Source organism: Mytilus galloprovincialis, chromosome 8 (genome assembly GCF_965363235.1).
Source record: "Mytilus galloprovincialis chromosome 8, xbMytGall1.hap1.1, whole genome shotgun sequence".
Classification (NCBI taxonomy): Eukaryota; Metazoa; Mollusca; class Bivalvia; order Mytilida; family Mytilidae; genus Mytilus; species Mytilus galloprovincialis.
In genome coordinates, this window is record NC_134845.1 from 68,617,809 (window position 1) to 68,642,536 (window position 24,728).

General features: G+C 32.5%; 1 protein-coding gene across 4 annotated transcripts in view; it reads right to left on the reverse strand.

The window, feature by feature from the left end:
- LOC143042444 (protocadherin-1-like) overlaps positions 1-24,728 on the reverse strand; it is a 30,148-nt gene extending 5,420 nt beyond the window's left edge. The window contains exons 1-2 of one of the 4 annotated variants that reach the window (XM_076214732.1): positions 24,616-24,728; positions 255-2,931 (exon numbers count right to left, since the gene is read on the reverse strand). In XM_076214732.1, coding sequence (XP_076070847.1) covers positions 255-2,903 — 2,649 coding nt within the window. In that variant the 5' untranslated portion in view covers positions 2,904-2,931; positions 24,616-24,728. Of the gene's footprint in view, positions 1-254; positions 2,932-5,495; positions 5,719-6,670; positions 6,855-15,846; positions 15,950-24,615 lie in introns of those variants that run through there. The other 3 variants (XM_076214733.1, XM_076214734.1, XM_076214731.1) reach the window with 3 other exon arrangements.

Below are 24,728 nucleotides of genomic sequence, written 5' to 3' on the forward strand. Positions count from 1 at the left end.
GTGCACAAGCTGATATAACACCAGTGATAAGTTGTTTCCGGAGATGCCATATCCAATGAAAGAGAATGGAATTATGGGTACGACAAGTGGCTAAAGCAATCAATCGAAATCAATCTTGGACCAAACCGAAAAACTTCTAGCAACTGCTAAGATGAATAACGACAAGAAAAAGGTCCAAATAGAAATTCTTCTTAAGACTATTACCATGGTAACCATGTTAACAATAATATAAGAAATAAGTAAGAATCACTTACCCCGATTGATTTGCTATCTTCTGATGATGTACTTCCGGTGTCTGGAACCATTAGCTGCATATCAGTATCAGTCTTATAGTTCATCTGTTTATTTGTGTCCTTGACCTTTTCACCCATATTCATCTTCTGAATATCCTTTGACGATGTTGACAGACAGTTTAACCACCCGGCAACAAAGTTTTGTTTGTCAGATTTTACTTCAAGTTCTTTCTGTTTCTTTCTCATCACATCTCGTCGTCGGATAACAAAAATTGTTAAAATCATCGCCACTGATAACGCAAAAGTAACGGTTGCCACGGCAATGGCAATGATCATGTTTTGTCGGCCATTGTCATCCTGAATAATCAGAACGAGGTTTGTCCAAGTGGTTCGTTGTGGTAAGCCATTATCTTGAACTGCAATCAACAATGTATATGTTCCAGCATCGCTTTCATCGATATGTTTATCGACTATAATCGCACCTGTCAAATTGTTCATTCTAAATATACCACGTCGGTCACCCTGCATAATATGACACGTCAGCTGAGCGTTAACGCCTTCGTCTAAGTCCGTTGCGCTGATTCGTGCGATGATGGATCCAATCGTTGTTGTCTGTGGTACATATACAGTGTTATTTCGATTAGTAGGGAAATTTACCAACGGAACATTATCGTTGACGTCTTTCACGAAAATTTCTATTCTTGTAGTACTTTGTAGTGATGGGTTTCCTTTGTCTTGTGCGGTCAGGTCGAAAATATAACTCGCATTTGTCTCGCGATCAAGTAAATGTTTTGTTGTTATTTTTCCAGTTGCTGAATCAATCACAAAAACATCATCGTATGGAAAATCCTGCAAGAAAGAAACTTCGCCATTAGCTCCCGTATCGTGATCTACAACGGTAACATTGCCGACTTCCGTTCCTAGCTGTGTTCCTTCTTCAACATAGAAAATATAACGATCTTCCGAAAACGTCGGCGTACCATCATTTTTGTCGACAATTCGAACGCGAACAGTTGCGGAAGAGCTATGAATAATCTGTCCGGAATCTTTTGCAAAAACTTTGAACTCGTACAATGCTCGTTCTTCTCGATCAAAAACTCTATTTGCACTGAGAAGACCCGTATTTTGACTGATTTTGAAGTACTCTTCATCAAAACTGTGTTCTATATGGTATGCTAGAAGCGCATGCTCACCAATATCTTCATCTGTTGCAGTAACCATGCCAATAACATCGCCAATTTTATTATTTTCGTGGACATTCATATCGTAATTTGATTGATTGAACACAGGCCACTTATCGTTGATATCTAATACACGAATTGATAGCATGGTGGTGTTAGATCGCTTTGGTGTCCCGTTATCCGAACATATAATGTTTATGTTATGAACTTCAACTATTTCCCTGTCTAACAACCGGTTCAGCTTGACTTTATACATCCCAGTATTGATAGACTCCAGTCTAAAATAATCGTTGTTAATTTTACACGTCACAGTGCCATTTTCGCCGCTATCGGGATCTTGCGCATCGACGTAAGCGATATATCGATCAACTTCCGCTGGTTCGTATATTTCAGAGCCACCTGGTGGAATATTTATATGTATTTCTGGTGAATTGTCGTTTTCGTCAGTAATCATGACTGTAACAATCGACTGGGCTTTATTAGAAGATGCTCCTTTATCATATGCCTCAATGGTAAACTGAAAAGACTGGTCTTTTTCATAATCTATGTCTTTTTTCAATGTTATTTCACCCGATTTATCATTAACGTCGAAAATGTGTTTGACCTTATCTGAAGCCCTTGTGCTAAATCTATACAATACTTCGCCATTTTCCCCAATGTCTTTGTCGTTTGCTGTTACTTTCAGTACAGTCGTTCCAACGGGGGTATTTTCGGGGAAAGACACGGCATATTCTAGCTGTTCGAATATCGGAGAATTATCGTTTGTATCCAACACAGTAACATTAATCATTACACTGCCGCTTCTGATCGGGATTCCACCGTCCTTAGCAACCACTCGAAAGCGGTAAAACTTTTGCGTTTCTCGATCTAAGTTTTTATTTACAACAATTCCAAGATTCCCGCCATCGACTCCTGGTGTCTGTAGAGAAAAAGTATCATCGTCTGCTACGAGTTCATAAGTGGCGACACCGTTGTTTTCGCCACTGTCTGGATCGTCCGCTGAGCTTATAAATAGTACATACCCAATTGCGGAAGATTCCGGAATAGTCAAACTTAGTTCGGACTTTGGAAATGATGGTTCATTATCATTCAAATCGTCCAAAATAATTTGTATACGAAAGGCTTTGTATAAATCTAAGATCAAAGAATTCACTTTATCTTCTTGGTAAATTGCAATGTCTAATCCCAGAATGCAAGACTGTGGGGACGTGCATACATTCTCGCGATCTATTACTTCACTGGTTTCTAACTGGCCCCTTTTAATGTCGATTGTGAACCAGTCAGCATATTTGCTTCCCTCTTTTAAGATTTCGAATTGAAGTCTGTTAAAATCACTTTCATTTAATGTTGATCGTAAATTGGTATCGTCTGCAACATTTCCAACAAATGTCCGTGGCGGTTGCTCTTCGAGCAAGTTGTACACAATGTCCGTTGCTGAAGCCAAGCCATAAATACAGAAGAGCAGGATACAATAATTACGGGGATTCATTTTAAATATCCGACAGCATTATTCATTCCTGAAAAAAAAGAAAATATAAAAATAAGGAGATGTAAAATAGAGAATAGAAATGGGGAATGTGTCAAATTGACAACCCGACCAAAGAGTAAAAACAAACATGCAGTATGGTTGCAAATGAGACAAACTGTATAGTCATTCGATTTTACATATTTTATCACTCACTTTCTTTAAATTATTGTCTTCATTTTATATTGTATGAAGGATATATATGGTTTTTGAAGTTTAACAATTTCCATACGAAACAGCTACGCCAAAATTAACCACCGCTTATACTTTTGAATTAATGAATTTATAGAAATGAAGATGTGGTATGCTTGCCAATGAGACAACTCCCCACAACAGAACAAATGACACACAAATTATTAAACAGCTATAGTTCACCGTTCGTGGATTCATGCTTATAATTAATGCAATATCGCGTATGTTATATATATAATGAGATATTTAGCACAACGGTTACTGAGAAAGGATTAAGAAATGCAAGTGTAGTGATCACTTACCACAATGTATTTTTTATGACATGTCGATATTCATATTTCAGGAAACGCAGTAAAAATGGCTATATCGTCCATCAATAAGTTTATCAATTTTTAATCTTAGTGGGATTATTTTTTTGCAAGATCCTTTTGGTTGTATGTCAAAACTAGATTGTGAATTGTAGGATATTAAAAGTAAAGACGAAGCGAGCGAGGCGAGTCAGTGAAAAAAAAAGTAGAGAAAAAAACATAATCATTCATAAGCTATGTTTGAAAATGGAAGAATTCCGATAGAGAGAAAATGAACCGAAAGAAAATATCCCATTCTGGACACTCTTTACGTCCAGGAAGTCATCATTGTTATTTTCAAACTTTGTTTTTAAGACCGTAATATTATCGGATATGATTTCACTGAGTCTCCCGATTTTTCACGATTCAATTGGAAATCGATAATGGATATCTCGCAGTTTCCGTACATATATAATCATTAAAAATATATAAATATGAGAAACGGATAGTCGATGTATATCTTAAAAAGGACATTATTACGGAAATAAATCGAGTTCTTTTTAGAAAACAAAAAGTTGCAGTTATGATATCAGAAAAATTCACAAGAATAAGTTGAGACTATATAAAATTTTAAATATTAAAAATACTAGAGCGCAATCGGCACAACTCGAAACTAAAGGTTGTACAAAAACACTTTCAAATACATCTTATTATATATATAAAAAAGCACATATAAGACCGCACTGTCATCTTATTTGACTATCATTCTCTGCAATCTATTTATGTATGATAATATGTAATGGAAGGTTGTTTTTTTTTTGCTTTAGCATGTTTACGTTTTTGCAAGAAAGATTCATTCGTTCGTGTATTAATAACTCTTTCTGTTATATTTTGTTGTACTGAAAGTTACGAAATATTTGTTTTTCATAAAGGAAGTTGCATTTTCTATTGACATGAATAAAGTAATTTTAAATTTTAAATCGAAATGAATTGAACGTTTATATTTTCTCAGAAAGAAAATTTAAATCTATCTCCGTTTTCTATCAAAGTTGAAAATAAATAAATCGGTGATTGAAAAATGAATTGAAATGAAATTTGATTTGATACTATAAGCAAAAATAAGTATACATCTCCCTACCTTCAGACCTAAAATTAAGAAATATCCAGATTCGAATAAATATACATCCACATGCCGTCACGGCGATTCATAAATACACGGATTCTAAAAACTCTGATTTAATGAGCATTAAATGAAGGTATGATACCATATCGATGTAATAATGAACGACGACAGAGTAAAAAGGAAAAATAATTAAAGCTTTCACTCGGTCAATTATTCTGTCTGATAACGTGTTAAAGTGGACAGTGGTCACCATGATGGTCAGACAATACTTCACACTATTGCAGTCACTGGCTAATATATAATGCATGATATTCATATTCAATCCAAGGATCAAAGTAATGAATAATAGGGGTCAAAACGGAACCTGTCAATTTCATTGTAATTATGAAAAATGATATTTTCTGTGGTGATATGGCGGTGCTGCATTGTGGAATTAATATACAGATGTAAATCATAATTTATAATATGATTAGAAGTAAACGGCTGCTGTCCTTGGTAAGGGGGTGACTGCTTTGATATTTAGATACGGGTATGTTATTGAATGAGGGGGAAATATTACCCTCGAGAAACGGCTGCTGTCCTTGGTAAGGGGGTGACTGCTTTGATATTTAGATACGGGTATGTTATTGAATGAGGGGGAAATATTACCCTCGAGATTCAGTAATGAAAGATGAAGCTGTGTTCCATACTAGTGATAAATAAGAAATTGAGAAAAATAAATTTTTAGCATTTCTATAAGCTAAAATTAATACACTAGGCTCATTTCCAGCTTACATCAAAAGTTTAGACGGAGCAGTAAAATAACGTTGAAACATAAAAGGTTTGCTCAAGCAGTTGACAGTTTTTATTTCATAACAAAATCTACCGTTAAATAACAATTTCATCACTGCTAATTAAGTATTATGTTTTAATTTTTTCCAAATAAAAACGGCGTTATAAGTCTTCAAAACTTACTTTAAATTTGTATTTCTTCCTCTCCGAACTCCAAGAAAATCATATTAACTGTAGAAAAAACTACTTCTAATCCTAACACTCAAAAATATAATGTCAAGATAAAAACAGTGTTTCCCCTCGGGATATGTTGCAGGGGTACTAACAAGACCAAAACAAACTGACTTTATTTATGTTCCGGATTATCTTTACCGGTGTTCTCTGTCACACTCTTTTGTGCGTTTATTGAAAGGCAGTCGACAGATTTCATAAGTCCATTTGTTAAAACAACAAACATTTCGGGAAATTAGAATTACTTCCCCCTGGTTCGATCTGATCTTTAAAGGATATTAATGTTATCTACGGTTTTCGATCTATATTCGATCTTGTTTCATACTTCGTTTTCTAAACAAACGTTTCTTCTTCGTTTATTATTAATGATTATCGCACCCGATAACCAATGCCGTTTTGTATTTGTCAGTAAGTCGTAAGTGGCATACGCTGTCATTTGTAATCAAGCGTCAACCTTGGTCCCATTTAAGCAAAAAAGTGATATTTAGAAATTAATTAAGATGTTTACAATATAATCTTGTTTAATTAATTTGCTATTTCTATCAATAACTTCTTTCAAAATTGAAAATTCTTTTAGCATGTTCGTAAAATACAAATGAGAAGTCGAGAATCTATAATGGAGTAACACACCGTTCTGGGATTTTAATAGCAGAGATACATGCTGTAATTAAATAGGCTGTTAAAGATTAAAATATTAAGAATATTGACCATTTCCACACATGTAGACCTGCTAACTCGATAAAAATAGAACGCAGATATATTAATTATTTCGAATTCAAATTCATCGATTTTCTTCCTAAAATTTTATTTCATTACATTGCTGAAAATTCTACACTACAGTATAAAGTAAAATATACACACGAGGACTGTTATCCGAGGACTGTTGTTGGCATGTGAATGAACTGGTGCAAAGTGATTCTAATCGAACATATGATAACGTCATTTTCATTAACACGGTATCATTGCTTTATGAAATTGTAAACCTCAAATGCTCTATGATAATTTCTCTATGGAAGTCAATATGCACGATAAAGTTACTATTTTTTATCATATAGTTTCCATTTCTTTATAAAACTTTATGTGCATAATTATATATATTTAAACAATTTATCGCATAGGAAACTCACCTAAAAAGAATGAAATATCCAACAAGAAGCGGGGAACGAAGCATTCAATATCCCGTTAATAACTCAAAAGAATTCTTACTACTGGAGCCAATAACCCCATCCTCTTCTACCCGAAGCTCGTATGTAAACAAAACCTGTATCAGAATCATACCCCCAAGTTCTTATGTTTCTCTTAATATGCATAATATCTTCCCTTTCACTATCTAAAATTTATTCAACTTATCAAAGAGTCAACAACATTTATCCTATAACAAGTAATATCTGTCACACGAGTCTTTTCAATTTGTCCTTTATATATAAACTGTCTTAATTTTATCACCGTATCTACAGCGATATCTTTAAGTATACAAAATGTGGTCTAATGTAAACAGACAGTAGTTGTCGACGTTTGCTGTCGGTACCTTAGTGGTTTGTGGACATTTATGAATTATCAAATAGCTTACCGGATGTTGGCAAAGGGGCGAAATAAGCAAAGGAGACTTCGTGGCTTCAGTCCTTACGTAATGCATAGATCTTAATAAATACTACCGATGTCAGTTCTTAGTTAATATAGAAGCATACAGTTATGTGAAGTTCCATTAAAAATACATGTTATTCTGAAAATACAGCAATTAATTTTTTTAACTTTCAATATTACAATATTAATTTCTGAATCATTTGGCACATTGTGCTTTTCCATCATTAACTGTCCCTTTTTCAAAACTATAGATTCAGAGCCAAAGATGTATAATACAAACATATTTTTTCGGAAAAGAAATATTTTTATTTTGTATTAATTAATAAAACATGTTATAATTTCTATACTCTAGAGCAAGCTTTTTGGGTTCCAGAAATGCAAAATCCCAATGAAAAAATGGATATACATGTATTTCAATAAAATTAAAAAATTACTTACTGTATATAGTATCGTAATTTAACATAAGAAATAAATACCGTTACTATTACTTTATTATCTATTTATCTAACTGTATATTTAGATAAACCGTTACAAGCTTTTAAGTAATCCTTTTATTTACAATTGACTAAAATCTTGTTAACCTTATAACATAAAAATAACACTCAACTGTCATGGGGACTTATTATTATACCCCCTTTATTACTCAACTCTAAACACGGAGGATTATCACACTGTTTGCTTATTTAAAATTAGATAATAGAGAGATAAGTATGTAAATGGTGAAAAATAAACATTACACAACAAAAAAAGTTGTTACATATCTGTAAATAAACAACAATTATTGACTTATCCTTAATTAAACTTCAATTAAGATTATAACAAGTTAAAACACACACTGTTTACACAACAGTCGTGTGTTCGTGAAAGTGGAACTTGTGTATTCAGGAGTTGAATTTCAAGCGTACATAGAACCTCTTTTTCTTCAGAACATTTGCTAAAATTAGGAAAAAATAATAGGATTATACTGGAAAAAGTCATGTCTAAAATATTCAAATTTTTAATTTCAATATAATAGTGGTTTGGTTAAAAACTTATATATTATAATGCTATTATATTTGTATATAATATATGATCATGATAGTGTAGATTACAAAAAAAAATCAACTCCACCCCCCCCCCCCCTTTTTTCACAAAAAAGGAGAAAAAATAGGATAAGAGAAACCAGGAACATATATGTTAGATATACTGTTCCCAGGAGAAACAAACAATTTTTAACTGGAATTGAAAAATTCTGAAGACATCGTTTTCTTTTCTTACAGTCAAATTCAAACGACAGACAAGCGTTGAGGTTTGTCTAATATAATCAGGAGAAACACTTCATAGAAACATGAAAGAGCAAAACAAAAGAACAAAATAAAATACAAAAAAAGGGACAAAGGATAATGGAAAAATCTCGTCGCATGTAAAATAATTTCAGTATAAAATATAAAAACTGTCAGACAACAACATTTATCTGAATTTGATCAAATGAAAGATCACTTAAAGAGTATTTGATATTTCTGTGGTTACACTTAGTATGAAAGTAAAAAAAGTCCTCACTTGACCGTGAAAAGATTTTCACAAATTATTCTAGACCAATGGTCACCATTTGCATTAATTTGTCTATTATAAAATTTCTTCAATTGCCTTCTAAATAATTTTTATATAAATTCATTCCAATCAAAATCTTTAATGATGCATAAAACTTTCGTTAAAATTTTAAATTCGCTACAAAATGGACGTGGAAACCTTTGAGATGAAACCCCTGCCGCTTAACCGCGTGTACTTATACTCTCGAATGAGACATCACTCCTTCGATATACAATACAAGGTTATCTCGGGTGAAACGAACAATGGGCCTTAAATTTTAAAGGGAATTGATGCGAAATTTTATTTTATTTTTCATTTATGAAGTTGTTACATTTCATTAAGCATTCCCGTCCCACATGACTTTTGCCGCCACGAGTTTAAGTTCAGGTCGTCCGTCAGAAAATGGGGTTTAATTGCTGTTTTTATTTTTTGAATTAGTTAATTCTGTAACATTAAACATATATTATCACCTTTAGTTTGAGAACCATGGTTTGAATTACAGCAACCACCTGTCGGATCTGAATTGTGCACAGTTGTGACGTTAGCCTCCGATTTGCATACATATGATTCATTTCTATTTGGAATTGGTCTCGGTTTTGAAATACAATTTTGCTTTTGCGTAAAGGAATAAACAAGAAATGTACATGTTGATTTATAAAATTTTGATAAACCAAATATACAAACTGCAAAGGTAAACGATATATATAGGGTCAAAAAGTTTTGCTCATTGTTCAAGGCCGATATAGATGTTAACTTCTGTAACATATGATTTCTGGTATTCGGTCATGTAACCCACCAAAAGACGTAAAATCAAGCTTACAATCCGTGTAATTTTGAGTCGGTGCATTTTTTTGGAAAATTATTTGAATTGTGTTTTCTATGATGACAAAATCTTTAGCAAATCGCCCCCTCTCCCCCCCCCCCCCCCCAAAAAAAATAACAATTGTAAGCTTTATTTTATTTTTTAGTTGCTCTTAATTAACAGAGTACCAGAATGCCTTACTACTCTTGGCCGGATATGACGTTATCAATATTAAAAGAACAGAACAACAAATGAGTTTATCATAATCAATTTGAACTTGTTGATGATATCAGTACATGTATGGTCCCAAACCAAACGGATGCTCGGTGTGTTATTTTTTTTCTTCAGACCCCGGCGAAGTTTTAGATTTTGCATCCTTCTTAACCCTCAAATAGTATTATACTCTTCAGTCAGGAGGTATGAACACATCAAAAATGAAATTAATCAATCATAAATAGCAGCTACCGTAATGAAAAGCCATGATCTTCAAAGGGCTTGCAGTAATAAATAGTTAATACATTCATGTTCGTATTGGCTCCAATAAATTTTCTTTAATTGAAAGTTATAATTCTGATCTTTTGCATGACAATTAAGGAAACTGAGATGTAATAACTTTATATGTATATGATAGTATTTCTATTTAGTCGAGCAAAAAAGTCTTTGATTAAAATTTTACTATCAAATGATGTAAAAAAAAATCAGTTTTTTTCATATTCTCATTTTCCCTTGAGATTACTTTAAATACCATGCCTTTGATGTAGTTTTTTAACACACACTTATCTAAACCATTTTAATTTTAGTCGAGAAGAAGGCGAAGTTAATTTCATGCGAAATAACCACTAAGCGGCTTCATTGGGCTTGAGTTTTTTTCTGGTTTCGATGTCACACTTAAGAGATGGTTTTGATCATCAAGACCGGAGCATTACGACTTACTAACTGCACACAATCTAAATATTGCAGAAAACAAATATGAATGTGTGTGTGTGCGTTTTCAACACTGGTTAACTTATTTACATTTCATTTTGCAATCAATTCTTCGGAGCAATTTCGTAATTCAAGTTAGTTTGCTCTACAACAAATGGAAGTGTTTAACGACCTTGACTGGCTATACAGCCCTCGCACGGTCGGCTCGGTGCCCGAAGGCGTTTGGTGAGCGTTTGAATAATTTTGTGCCATCCGTCAGGAACGAGTGGTGGTCGCCATTTTGGAGGTCGCCATCTTGGTTTTGTGAGTTCTTTTTGGTTTGTTTACTAATTTGGCGTTATTTCTTCACAACGGCTGCTTTCAGGGCCAGTTTGGTCAGCTTGGCAGCCCGCTAACCTCGATGATGGAGTACTGGTAGATGAGTCGTGGACATAGTTCTAAAGATGACAGGAAGCGTTATCAGGACCAAAGCCGTGAGGCAGTGAAATGAAGGTCAATCATCTAACACCTAGGATACAGCCCTCGGACGTAAATCGGCATGACACTCCCCCATGATACAATGGGTTTTGGAGTGTTAACGCGGGAGACGGCCCAACCTTTTGCGTTTACTGTACGGCGTTGGATTGGTTAATCTAAAGTAGTAAGTCGTTGATCATCTAACTGTAAACCCTCATCGCAGATAGCGGGTAAAGGAGAGCTGGCCCAGCACGTCCGTTCAGCTGTAATGACTGAGTCGTGACTGAATGGATGATGAATGAATGAAATGTGATGTAGTTTGCTCTCGTCTTCGGAGACGGCATATATAAGTGGCCCATTTTAATCACGTGGTTTCCATGGAAGATAATAAAGATGTGTACACGAAACATGTAAAAATTACCAAAACATTTTTTTTTTTTTATCGCGTTTCTCTTTGCAGAGGTATTTTGATATTGCGCCTCTTGTAACCGAAGTCATAGATTTGCAGAATGAGATGCAAGGAATGATCCCTAATTCTAGTGAACTGTTGTGTTATTGTTTGGTTACTGGGTCAATGTCGTATAGTTCACTTCTTCTTTTATCCATGTATATACATGAAAGATAATGAAAATTGGCATGACAGGGACGAGTTTTACAATTTTATTCTATTTTTACAAATATTTCGAAAATCAGCATGTAAATTCTTTTCACATTTTTTGACCAAATCAAATGATAAGAATGATGGTGCGTGTGTCGACAGGATTTAAAAGCTTACTCATATCCTCAATTTGAATATTTTGCTAAAACAGTCAAGGTAAATGATTTATTTAGCACCTATCGCTATTTTGTACTGAATAGAGAAATTTAAATTTTTGTAAAATGCATCAGATATTTAAATTGTAATATTTCAAAGTGCTGAATTGACAATGGAAATGACATCTGTTGAGTCACTGAAAACATATTGTTTAAAAAACAAATTATAATAAGAATCAGGATTTTACAAAGAAAAGTTATTTTGAAAGTTCATTTTAAGGTAACTGGTAAGCGTTATCTTTTTTAGAACAAAACAACCGAATACTTTTTGGGAGTCTTTTCTATTCTTACTTTAATTATAGTGTAATTTTGAAATGAAATTATGTGTAACTTTCTCTTAAATACTGTCAATTTCATTTAACGATTGTTTATTTCGACCAGAACCATTGTCAATTTCACTATTCTAAGTGCAAGTTTTCGAAAGTAATTATTTTGACAAAAGCTGAAAGAAGGATGAACACAACTTGATATGGTGGCGAGGATAATTATATATCTTCTTTTTCAAATTTTTAATTTTCTCAACGACACTTTGTAATTATCTGTTGCTCAGTTTGTCAAAAATAACAAAACATAAATAATTACCAAACATTAAAAGAACAAGCTTTATCATATTTCAAAATGCATGCGACCCAATAACTGATTTATTCAATTTTCTTTTTGCAGTGTTTATTAAAACTTATTGTTAAAGATATACAAACTATTGAATAAATCAAAATAATCGCATGCAAAGCCAATTCAACAATTTTAAATTCAGTTTAATTTCTGCAGAATTTGCACTTGATAATTATTTTTTTTTAAAATGCTGCAAAAAACCTTCAACTGCATGGCATTATTTCAGGAATGTGACATTAATATGTATATATACGATATTATATAAATTCTCCTTTTAAAAAAATTAACAATTAAAGAACGACTTCATTTTTATCAGAATTGCATGTCTATTGCATAATATTATATTATATACCTGTCCAGTTTATATAACATGCAATGTATGTTTTCGATTATGTCTGGACACTTTTGGAAAAATCCAACTCACAAAAAGAGGTCAAATATATAAAGAAAAGTAGAAATGAGATAGCAACTTTACGATAAAAAATGATCAGAGATACACCCTGATAGCAGCAACGTGTAGTCTTCTTCAAATAAAAGTGTCCATACAACATATATCTGATAATCATGCTGTAAATTGTCAATAGTTTATAAAGGTTGTGAAGAAATTAAAAAAAAAACAATAAAGATCTGCCATCAAGACAAAATTCTCCAAAAAACCTAACAGACATTGAAATATAGCAACAGACACCAACACGTATGCAGCTCTGAATATATCGTATACACTGCGTTTAAAAATACCATAGAAAGTATCATTATTGACGGACATTCTAGCTATATAGACTGTAGTCTTGGTCACTTATTTCCATGACAATATTGAACTAGTTACTTATGTCTGACTCAAGTGATGGACATACATATATTCTATGAAACCGCGCACAATTCCTAAACGCCTGCCACTAAATTACTGACAACATAGTCTCGTCCAATATTACCATGGTAACGAGTTCTTACGAGATGTGAAAAACTCGACCAGTGGAAAATTCAACAATAATACAAAAGATTAACTGTACATGGTCAATTATATTTTCAAACAAGATGTATTGGAACAAAATATCATTCAAATTATTGCACATCACTATAATTAGTAAGACTGCATCGTTAAATTCGCTTTTTCGTGTATATTCTAAGCACTAAACTCATCAAAAAAGTTAAGTATGACGAAGCAGATTTTTGAATAAGTCAAAATGCATAGTTGGGTCGTTCTATTTCATAGTACAACACTTTATAGCATGACGCATTTACTTTCATGATAATTAGGTATATAACTCTATTAAGTATTGATGTACAATTTTTTAAAGGTTTGTGATGCATTAAATTTATAAAATCGTTAGCCTTTTTTCCCAAGATACTTTTACATTTAGTTATCTAATGATATATTCGTGTACGGAAAAGTTCTTCGACGTCAGATCATTCAACTTACAGTCAAGTTTTAAAAACAGAGAGGCGAACAGGGCCGTAACTAGGGTTCCAATTCAGGGGAGGCAGGGGTTTGGGGGTCGCCGATCAGTAAAATGGCTGAAAATGACCCGTTTTCCTTCGATTTCCTTTCATTAAGAAACATCAGTATTGCTTGAACCTGGAAGCAATTTTTATGCAAAAAAAAAAGCTGAGATTTCTGTTCGGGGTGAGCCAAGGCTCCGTCTTGAAGGCCGTACTTTGACCTATAATTATTAACATTAAATACATTGTGACCGCAGAATTTTTTCTCAATAAAATCAGTGGCTAAAAATGACCTGTTTTCCTTCGATTTCCTTACTTTAAGAATCAACATTAAATACATTGTGACCGCAGAATTTTTTCTCAATAAAATCAGTGGCTAAAAATGACCCGTTTTCCTTCGATTTCCTTACTTTAAGAAACATCAGTATTGCTGGAACCTGGAAGCAATTTTTATGCAAACAATTATCATCTGTATTTAAAGATATTTTTGTTAGAAATCAAACTGGTAAGTTAAAAAAAAAACCCCATATAAAGCGATATCATAGAACGCAAGATATCTTTTTTAACCTTGAATTTCAATATTGTTGAAAAAGCTGAACAGACATGTATATAACTACAACCAAGGACTTTGAAAGTTTCTATACTAGTATATACTTAGTATAGAAAGTCCCTGCTACAACGAATGGGAGTGTTTAACTACTAAGGCATTGATCAAAATGTTCTCGTACGATCGGGAGACGTTAAAAAAATGATCCAACAGCTGATTCAGCCGATTCACAATACAAAGGGAACTTCCTCTGCTTAATTGAGCCCCTAAATAAATGTGAATAGTTAAGTTTTATTCAAAATTGCCGAAAGCAAAGTTTCATATATGTGTTCTAGTACGAATACTGAATAACAGACGGAAGGCCACACGAAAAAATAAAATAAAACAAATACTGAAACGGTTCACTATCGATCAAAAATCCGGAAAATGACATATATCACGTATCATGAGAACACTGTTAAAACTGTAAACTTAGGTTGTTTATAATATAAATTCAAGTTCTTCGTGTACATATTGTCAATATTTCATTTTATTACTTTAAAAAAAAAAATGTTGTAGAAAATTCAGGGGAGGCAGTTGCCTCCCCTGCCTCATAGGTAGTTACGGCCCTGGGCGAAGGATTCAAGAGGAATATTTAAACTCATAACACGAAAATGAACTGATCATGGTAAAGACTAAGACCAAAAGACAAACAACAGTTAACCACAGATAGAAAAGACAGCTAAAGAGTGAGCAATACGAACCCTCCGGAATAGTGTTTCAACCTCTTGTACACGTTTGTGTCTGAAGAAATAAAATGAATATTTCGTCTTGCCTTTTTGTCAAAAACCGGAGTGTTCTCAGGTGCTCCGGAATGGTTAAAATATCCTGATGCACATATGGCACTTGTTGTACTGCTTATTTGAGTACACACCCAGTGATAAGTTTAATTCGGTTGTTCTCATTCTGGGAACCATATTCATCGTCATAAAAGAAATATTAACAAAGAAATGGTCAAAAATGATATACAGTGCATAAATTTATCTTCCTATATATAACAAAACTGAAGTCAAAATATTTCGTCAACAGATATAAGAAAATCACTTTTTAATATCATGCAGCAAATTACATTCGTTTCTATAGTAATAAATACTTTAATTATTTAAGACGAAAACTTACATATTAAAGTAAAAAGCACAGATGTATCAAAAGATTCTAAATTTGATTTTTTATGCACATATACTAGGTCAAGTCATAAGTAAAACAGTACTCATTTAAGTTGAAAATCTCTATTTCAGATCAGAAACAAAAAACTCGACATGTGTATATTTCGTTTCGTGCAACGAGAAAGCATTTCTTTTCTGAATGTCAATAATGAAATATAGATTTCCTGTATACATTTCTGCTCTTTTTGTCTTTCTTTTATATCAAGATAAAAGTTATGCAAATGTGCATGCAAAGCAACCTACACGCTTTTCTTGACACTTCAATTAGCGATGCTGTGATTCCATTAATCACCCGGATGTTGAGATCGATTTTATGGTAGATAAAATAAGGAATATATTGATGAAACTTACCTGCATCAAAAATAAGAATAGTTTACAATCTGCTCGACGTGAAAGTTAAAAGTGAAATGAATTTTAAATCTAACAAAAAACCTAAGATTCACATCGATCACACAAATAGCTGTTGTTTGCCAATTCAGATAAATATTGTCCAATTTGTAACACACTTTGTTAAAGGGAAGTGTAATTGTATAGTAAAAAGTAAAATATTGCTCAATTATTGTGATCAGAGATGTGCATCAATGAGATCTTACCGATAAAATCAGGATAATAGCTTTTTACAGATAGACTATTAACAAATATTACCTTTTTTAAAAGTTGATAAGTCCTTTACTCGTATATATAAGTTTGAGATTTTGGGAGAGAGATTTTGAGATTTTGAGAGATATATTTTGAGATTTTTAGAGATAGAATTTGAGAGAGACCGAGAAAGAGAGAAAGGTATATTCAGGGGCGAATTCAGCCATTTTTATAAAAGGGATTCCAACCAAGGATATATGGGATACCAACCATATTCTCATTCAAAACCATTGTTCGTAGAAAAAAATAGAAAAAAAGATGGTATTCCAACTCGGAACCCCTCTCCCTGGATCCGCCACTGGTATTTGAGTTGATATTAGACAAAAACGTCCAGGGGGTAATATCTTGCAGCACGTCTTGTTTTTAAAACCGAAATCATTTTATTCAAGCGATACATGTATTTAAAACACTTCATCTCCAGTTATGTGGCGTTTAGTACGATTCATAAATTCAAATGATGGTTGAACGTGGGGATAGGTTTAAACATCAAATTAGATACTTATCGAAAATGTATCCATTTAATAAGAAAACTTCTTATATCCTTTTAATATACATAAATACGTCTAATTGGACTATGATTTTAAGTAATCTTGTCATTAATACAAAGTCAACAGTTACTTCAAGTGACTCAGCACATAAATAAGTATCATTATTATTGATAAAGGGGGAAAATCAAATGACAAAAAGTTCTCAAATGAATCTATGTGGTTTTTGTGACAAATATTGATAGATATGATAAGAATATTTACTTTTCAAACTCGTCTTTATTTATTTAAATCTTCTGTGAATCTCTTTACGTTCAATTTCACATGATAGAAATGGAAAGTAGAATTTAAAATCTTTTCAAAGATGTATGCATGTCGTACTGCATATTAAATAAATACACTACAAAGAAATATGTAATTCTTATACTTCGATAAATACATGTCAACTTTTGTGATCTATGTAAATTTGTTTTTCTTTTTATTTCTTTTCTTCTATCTTTCGTCATACGGCAAATATTAAAAATTGTATTGTGTCAAACAGTCCTGACTTATTTTAGTGCGACATTATTCCAGGGGCGCATCCAGGAATTTTGAAAGGGAGCGAAATGCCGAAAAGTCTTTCGTCAATTTCATGCATAAAAATGATATAATTTCGATGCGTCCAAAGGCGAAGTATAGGGGAACGTACACACTGAGTTGATTGCAGAAAAGTTAAACTCTTCCTGTGAATAAGACCAAAAATCTTTGTCTCATATGGATTAAAGTCATAAGAAACCTCAAATCAAAAAAATAATGCATATGTTTTTTTTATAACTCAATGGATAGTTTTCATTATAAAACTTATGTACATATACTTTTTTCTGAAGAAAATTTCTTTAATTTATTCATATTAAGAAGAAGTTTACTTTATTTTAATTGCTTCCTTGCAGGAAGCAATTCCCCCGCCATATTTTCCGTATGCAAAGTGACCTCAGTGTGACCCATCTCGTAATAATCCGGTGATCACAATACGCATGGATGTCCTTAAAATAAAACTATTATCTGAATTTACATGTTAAACACGTGCTCAATTTCCATGCTTTTTTGTTGATTTTTTGTCGATTGTTGACAAACAGGTGACAATCGTTAAACTTCGGCTTCAAAACACGAACTTTAATTATCTGCCATATTTTCACAATAACACTGACCGATTAAAGAAAAATTGACTATTATACGAAATTTACACGAAAAAAATTATAAATTCCTGCACAGAAGATTAAGTTTATGATGTTTGTATGCATTGGTTCAAGAATTGGAAGAACATTATTTTTCACCGGTCACTCGTTTTTTATGACTTTAATTCACAAAAACTAAAATTTCAGACCGGTTCTCCATTGTTTATAATCTCAGTGAAAGACATTAAATGAAAGGAAGATTTTTTTTGTCACCAGAATTCCCAATAATCTAATTGAGATTTGTTCTGACGTTTGCTGACCCTTTTAGAACTTGGTGCACCACAAGGCTCTATAGAAAGTCCTAATAAAGGTCCTTGGACGTCAGAGAAATCTTAATCCAAATTAGAAAATGACATTTTTATTCCAAAATAATGAAGCCAGTTTACAAAAAATCCCAAGGCTTTCAGGCCTAACATATTCTACATCGACAACATTTAAAAAAATGATGTGGGATGTATGGCAATGAGACAACTTTCCACCAAATAAATGGATATATTGCAATTATAGGTCAATGTATACTAAAATATGAATATTCCATATTCGACCAAAAATACTTCCGACTTAGACAGTCCCATTTTAATTTATTAGATTTTTCTGATAATGGTGAGCAGGTTTTTAATTCTTCTAAATGTTCAAAATATTATATTTGTCATTTTGTGTAGGCTTTTTACAAACACTTGAGAAAATTATTATAAACCAATTAAAACTCAACTCTTCCCATGAAGGAAGGATTAATAAAAACGACTGTTGATTGTTAGGGTTGAGTATAACAGCATATAATTTGTATTTTAATAGCAAAATATTAATGTAAATATGTCATTCTTGACATTATTGACTTGTCTATGTAGCAGCTTAGAAAAAATATCTGTGTTTACTTCCGAAAACAGGTTTTAAATATTGTTAAAAGAGCAAAAATGAAAGACTAAATATCTACCTTTACAAATTACTTTTTTCATAAAAAGTGAATAAAAAATCAATAATTCGTAAAACGTTATATCTTTATAACTTTGTAAATAACATTCATCAAACGATTTGAAAACGAAATTTCACCAATTAATTTAAATTCAATACTTGCTATTAAAAACTTGATGTGTACATTAAAGAAAAATCGTACAGAAATGTTTTCCGTGATTAAACCGTTCAACTTTTATTATCTCCCCTACCAAGAAATGCTCTAAGCAAATTGTATCATCTCCCCTACCAAGAAATGCTCTGAGCAAATTGTATTATCTACCCTACCAAGAAATGCTCTGAGCATGCAGTCGTAAATTGAAAATTATTGATCTTTGTTTGAAATGCACATTTATATCCTCAATCTAATGTAGAGTAAGAATATAAAAAGATAAAATGTTGCTAGCAAACGCGAAATAACCTCCCTTCAACACCCTTAATTTAGTGAAGTTAACCAATAATAACTTGACGACTGAGTTACGGCCAATCATGACTGCCAAAACAAGATAAAACAAACAGAATCTTTGGAGATAAAAAAATGATACTATGACTAAATGCAAACAATAGCTGTATGGTTAATTGTAGAACTGTCTGTTTTGTTATTAATGAATTATACAGAAATTACTACTATCAAGATAAGTGGTAGTCTTTCTTTCAAGAGATTGCTTTGACGTCTGATGGTATTTTTAACACATGTTCGGGGCCCCTCATTGGGTGGTGCTATTTTCTTTATTTGGTTTTTTATATTTTATGTGGAGCAGGGTCTGCTTTGCCTTCCGGAGAATCTGAAACCATCCCCCATTTTTTGGTACTGTCCGACGGTGTTGTTCACTCTTATTGTTTGTCTTTTTGTCGAATTTTACGCTTTAACAATTTCGTGCGTACGAAGTTGTCGTACACGTACATGTATATGTCAGACCAAAATACCCGAACGTTAAATGTTTTGTGTTACCATAGTAACAGTCCATATTTTGTAACTTGTTAATTTCAAAGCCGCGGGATTAGTATATAAAATGATTGGTAACTAAATAATCTTACATGACAAAAGAAAATATGATCAATAGTATTCGTATTGGTGTGAATGGCGGGGTTCAAATTTCTTAAATTTCTGATCTGGGTAAAAATGTAACACCATGCACGCAAGTCTACAGAGCTCGAACACAAAGTGTCATGTGTTTGTCTATAGATATGAATAATTTATCTTAAATGTGGGAAATATTAACAACAAATAAACAAATGCTACAAGCTAAATTCAAGAATCAGCTAGTTCGCGTTTAAAAATACAATTGAAAATTGATTTCTTGATTCTTCAGTTGTACTTGATAAATCTATGCATCCTGTCGCACGCTTCCTAAATCCCAACTCCTAAATTATATTATACATGTATTTCTTTGAATGGTATTAGGTTTGTTTAATTTTATTTCATGAATTTAAATTAAGAACATATATTTAATTTCTAAATTAACTTGTATTACTATATAATTATATATGCCATGCACAGTCTGACAGAGAATAGCCTAAAATCCAACTTAAAAATACACAAATATAAAAAAAACCAACAAGGTATCAAATATGTAAGGTCTGTCATATGTAAGGGTTGTGAGAAATTAAAAATTCATAAGCAAACCACATAGTATGATAACGGTCTGTAAGAATATAATTCGACTATAGAAATATGATTAAACTTGATCTATATATATGAAAACATATTTGTTTGTCGTTATTTTTCTTGCAGGGGACTCAAAAGATATAAGAAGATGTGGTATGAGTGCCAATGAGACAACTCTCCATCCAAGTCAGCATGCACATTTAGTAAAATAAAACCATTATTGGTCAAAGTAAGGTATTCACACCAAACAGCATACTATAAAGGGCATGTTCTCCTGATTTTTTTTTATAATTTTCTTAAATATCTATCTTTGATGGAAGACTATGGAAGTATTCCATTTTCGACAAATAAAGTCTAACTTGACATCCATTATTGGAGCCTCATGCAGAAAAGAATTGTTTACAAACAAACTACAACAAACGATTGAAATGCACCTGTGCAAAGTTAATCCATCGCAAACATTTTGCAATAAAAAGATTTTTACGAGACTTACAAAGAAAGTTTTATTGCACTGCCTATAATCATATGATGTAAAACACCATAATCACACTGTAAAATAACAAATTTAAGACATTCAAAATGGCCGCTATGACCTTTATGAAAATGCCAAATGGTTGTCTTAATGTATAAGAAATATTTTTATTCCGGTCAGATGACATGGCAGTGAGCTTAGATACGGATAAATGAGCTACCAGAATTAATATACATTGAGGTGAGATCTTACACAAAGTACGTTTGCCATAGCCTATATTTTCAAAAATATTTTGTTCAGAATTTGGTCGCTTAAGTATATTTTTTTTATAGTTAGCAGACGTACACGACAGTGCAAACAGGTTAAATGCATTAGCACATGCATATTCAAAGATAACTTGCAAAACTGTATTTTCAGATTTAATTATACATATTTTTATGGATTTATTTTACTTTTTTACTTGTCAAACATTGACTAAACATATAAATTGATGCCATAACACTATATTTCAAATGAACTTCAGTGGAGAAAACAGTTTATGTGAAGTGCACCAAAGACGAAAAAAAGGTTCATTGGTGTTCCTAATTTTTAAATGCCTTAGGTGAGGCATGCTGAATGCAGTTAACTATATACTCAAGATTTATAGATCTGCACTCTGCTATATATATAGTATGGTTCTAAAGTTCAAATCTACAGTAGACATTATACATGTTAGTTTACACATATTTATTTATAGTGGATTGGGAAACAAGTTATTGCAACTTATATTAATCCCTTTCCACTTTGTGGGTGCGACTGCTGCCTTATAGCTGCATTAGTCTGCTCTTTTTTGAAGTCTACAAGGGTGTCTATTATACGTGCAAGAGATATGCTCACTCTTAACACGGGTTAGCCATTTATTGTCCCCTACCGACGGACTATCATCGTTTCCTTAAGACCATACTCGCAAATGGTGTCGAGGGGGAGCCGAAAATTCACTACCTGACATTTTCTCCCGGGGCCGGGGATCGATCCAGGAACCTTTGTGTTAATGGTCTGATGCCCCAACTAACTACCACGGCTCTGTATATGTTACTATGCAGTATGGGTTTTGCTCATTGTTGAAGGACATAGGCGACCTATATAGTTATTAACTTATACGTCAGTTGGTGTCTGGTGGATAGTTGCCTCCTTACTCAAGCGATTTGTCGCGCACTTGTGAATCTGGTAGAAAACTACAGCTCTGAAATCTATCAAAGTCAACTGTTTGTTTTCGTTTTACGAAATTGTATTATTTCTTTTTTTTAAATTTAACAGATAAATTCGAGTTAGTTCTACGCAGGGAGCTTCTGTTCGGATAGAACTAAATGCGCTTTTTACCCTCTCAATACAATTGTGGTTTTATTTGAATAAATTAACGTTTTGTGACACAACGATCTTTCAAAAATAAATGTTTAAAATATCATTATTGTTAAGAAACCAAAACATTCAGATCTTTCATTTATTTTAAATGCACACTTGTCACAATTTGATCCAAATAAGCGGAAAATAGGATAAAAGTTAAGGATAAAATATCATATCGCGTTATGGGGGCATTTTAAAACAATAAATCCGAAACGATGACTCGCCCCTGTGGTCTGGCTGAAAATATCCCTTTATCCAAATGTATACACAAATTTAGCCAATGTAATACGTAAACCAATAATGGGAGAAATATCGTTTCCCTTTGTGATCTTGACAAACAAAATAATCGGTGTTCCAACGGAGAATCATCTTTTAGAAAATCCATACGTACATTAATCACGGTTGTCAAAAGGTATTTTAACACGATGTAATTTCTGCCTGATCCCGTATCTAATTTCTGATTGATTTGGTTCTAATGATATATTATTTTTACAAGCTGGGTCAAACATGAAGGATAACGAGGTTGAATTTACGAACGCAAAGCAAACCCGCTGCGATCGGAACATGTCGGAGCTCTCCGAACCTTATGTTTGACCCTTACTCGTGTCAAAGTGAGAAACGACCTTTTTATCAAACGGACAGGTGCTCATTTCCTTAAATTAATCATTTTTATACTAAATTGGTCAGTCAGATCAAAGTTCCTGGTGATCGGCATAAGACCATATACGTTTAGCATGATCTAGCATGTATTGCATCAAATTAAGTCAGATTTTTAAAATCTAACAGCTGAGGTAGTCTGACAGAAGATCACCCCAACCCCCAACACAAATAAAACGCCCATTAACTATTAGTGTTTTGGGAGAAGAGGAAGTGGATTCGTATAATTTATTTTTCAAATGAGCCTGATTTTTTTAAATGAAGTTTGTCTAACTGGTCAAAATAAAACATCTATCATATCACTTGTTATATATACTTTTACTGCTGTCATTTCATTTCTGCTTTTACTACCTACTACTACTACTACTACTACTACTACTACTACTACTACTACTACTACTACTACTGACGACCGGGCAACACGATGTATTTTTGTTGTCACAGTGTTTGATTGTTTTGGTTTCATTTTTTTCACTTTAGAGCACTACTTATTTATACTACACATTCAGAAAACAGACATTTTAACCATCAGTTTCTTACAGTAGTTGTTAATTATATGATCTTTGATGAGGGATATCAACTTTACTAAAAATGCTCTTTTTCTGTGCATTTTTTTTTAAATTAGGAGCGATTACAACCAATCAAAATGGTATAAATTGTAATTTAAAAATTCTTTTGTCATGTTGTGTTTGTATGCTTTTTGATCTAAATCCCATTAATCCACTAGTGTTGGGTTTCAGATATAACTTCTGAATGTAATAAAACTCGTACTAAATTTGCCGTTTTAATGTTTATAGATGGGGTGCCTCATTTTATAATTAGCATCGTCTGTTTCTGTAAAAGAGTCGCCATCATATCTTAAGGGGTTTAAAAGGCGGTAGTAGGTGTTTATTTTAGAAAATTATATGTTTTGGGGCATTTCACATCGGGTTACCATCAATACAAGTTTAATGATCTGTCAGACTGGGGACAAAAACGAATGAAAAAGTACCTAAATTAGTGTATTTAAAGTCCTTTAGAGGTTGTTCTTTCTAAAGTGTCCTGTTGGTTTTTGGAGAAAACAAGTGTTAATTCAAAATTTATAAAATCTTGTTAAATACAGGAAACGATTAACTTTAAAAATGAGGAAAGTTACAAATTATGTAATTTTGAAACCAAGAATGTTTACAGATACTTTAACTTAAAGTTAACCATCGAAATTTTTTACGTACTGACAATACAATACAATACCATACAAACGTTAAAATATATAACTTTTACATTCAGTATGGAAATTGCTCTATTGGAGTGATTTTATCCAATTGACACTCCAAATTAAAAACAAAATTGTCATCCGTAAGAAATGAAAAAATATATATATTTAAAGTGCAACGATCAGTTTGGATATATTTGGTATTCTTCTAGTAATATTTAATATTTTTCAATATTAATGATATAGTTACTGTATCTTATATATATAAATTCACACAATTAAAAAAATAGCGTAAATAAAACATGGTTTTCTTATTTCTCTCTCTCTCAAAATCGAAAAGATCAAACAGGGTAGATGCATTCCGTTCCAGACAAAATCTAGATATCGAACATATTTTCAGATCGAAGGCATATCTATTGCGTTGCAAACCGTTTGTGTATTAACTAAAATTAGGTGCATGTTTTTTTTTTTTATCTATATATGTAATAAGTATATATATAAACAGTAAAATTACATACCTTATCTTAGTTTTTCTCTCTATCTTTGGGTTCGTATATATTTTTTATCCTTGTATTCACGTTGCTTTTTCACCTGTGTTGTTGATTTCCACCTTGCTGATTAAAATGATTGA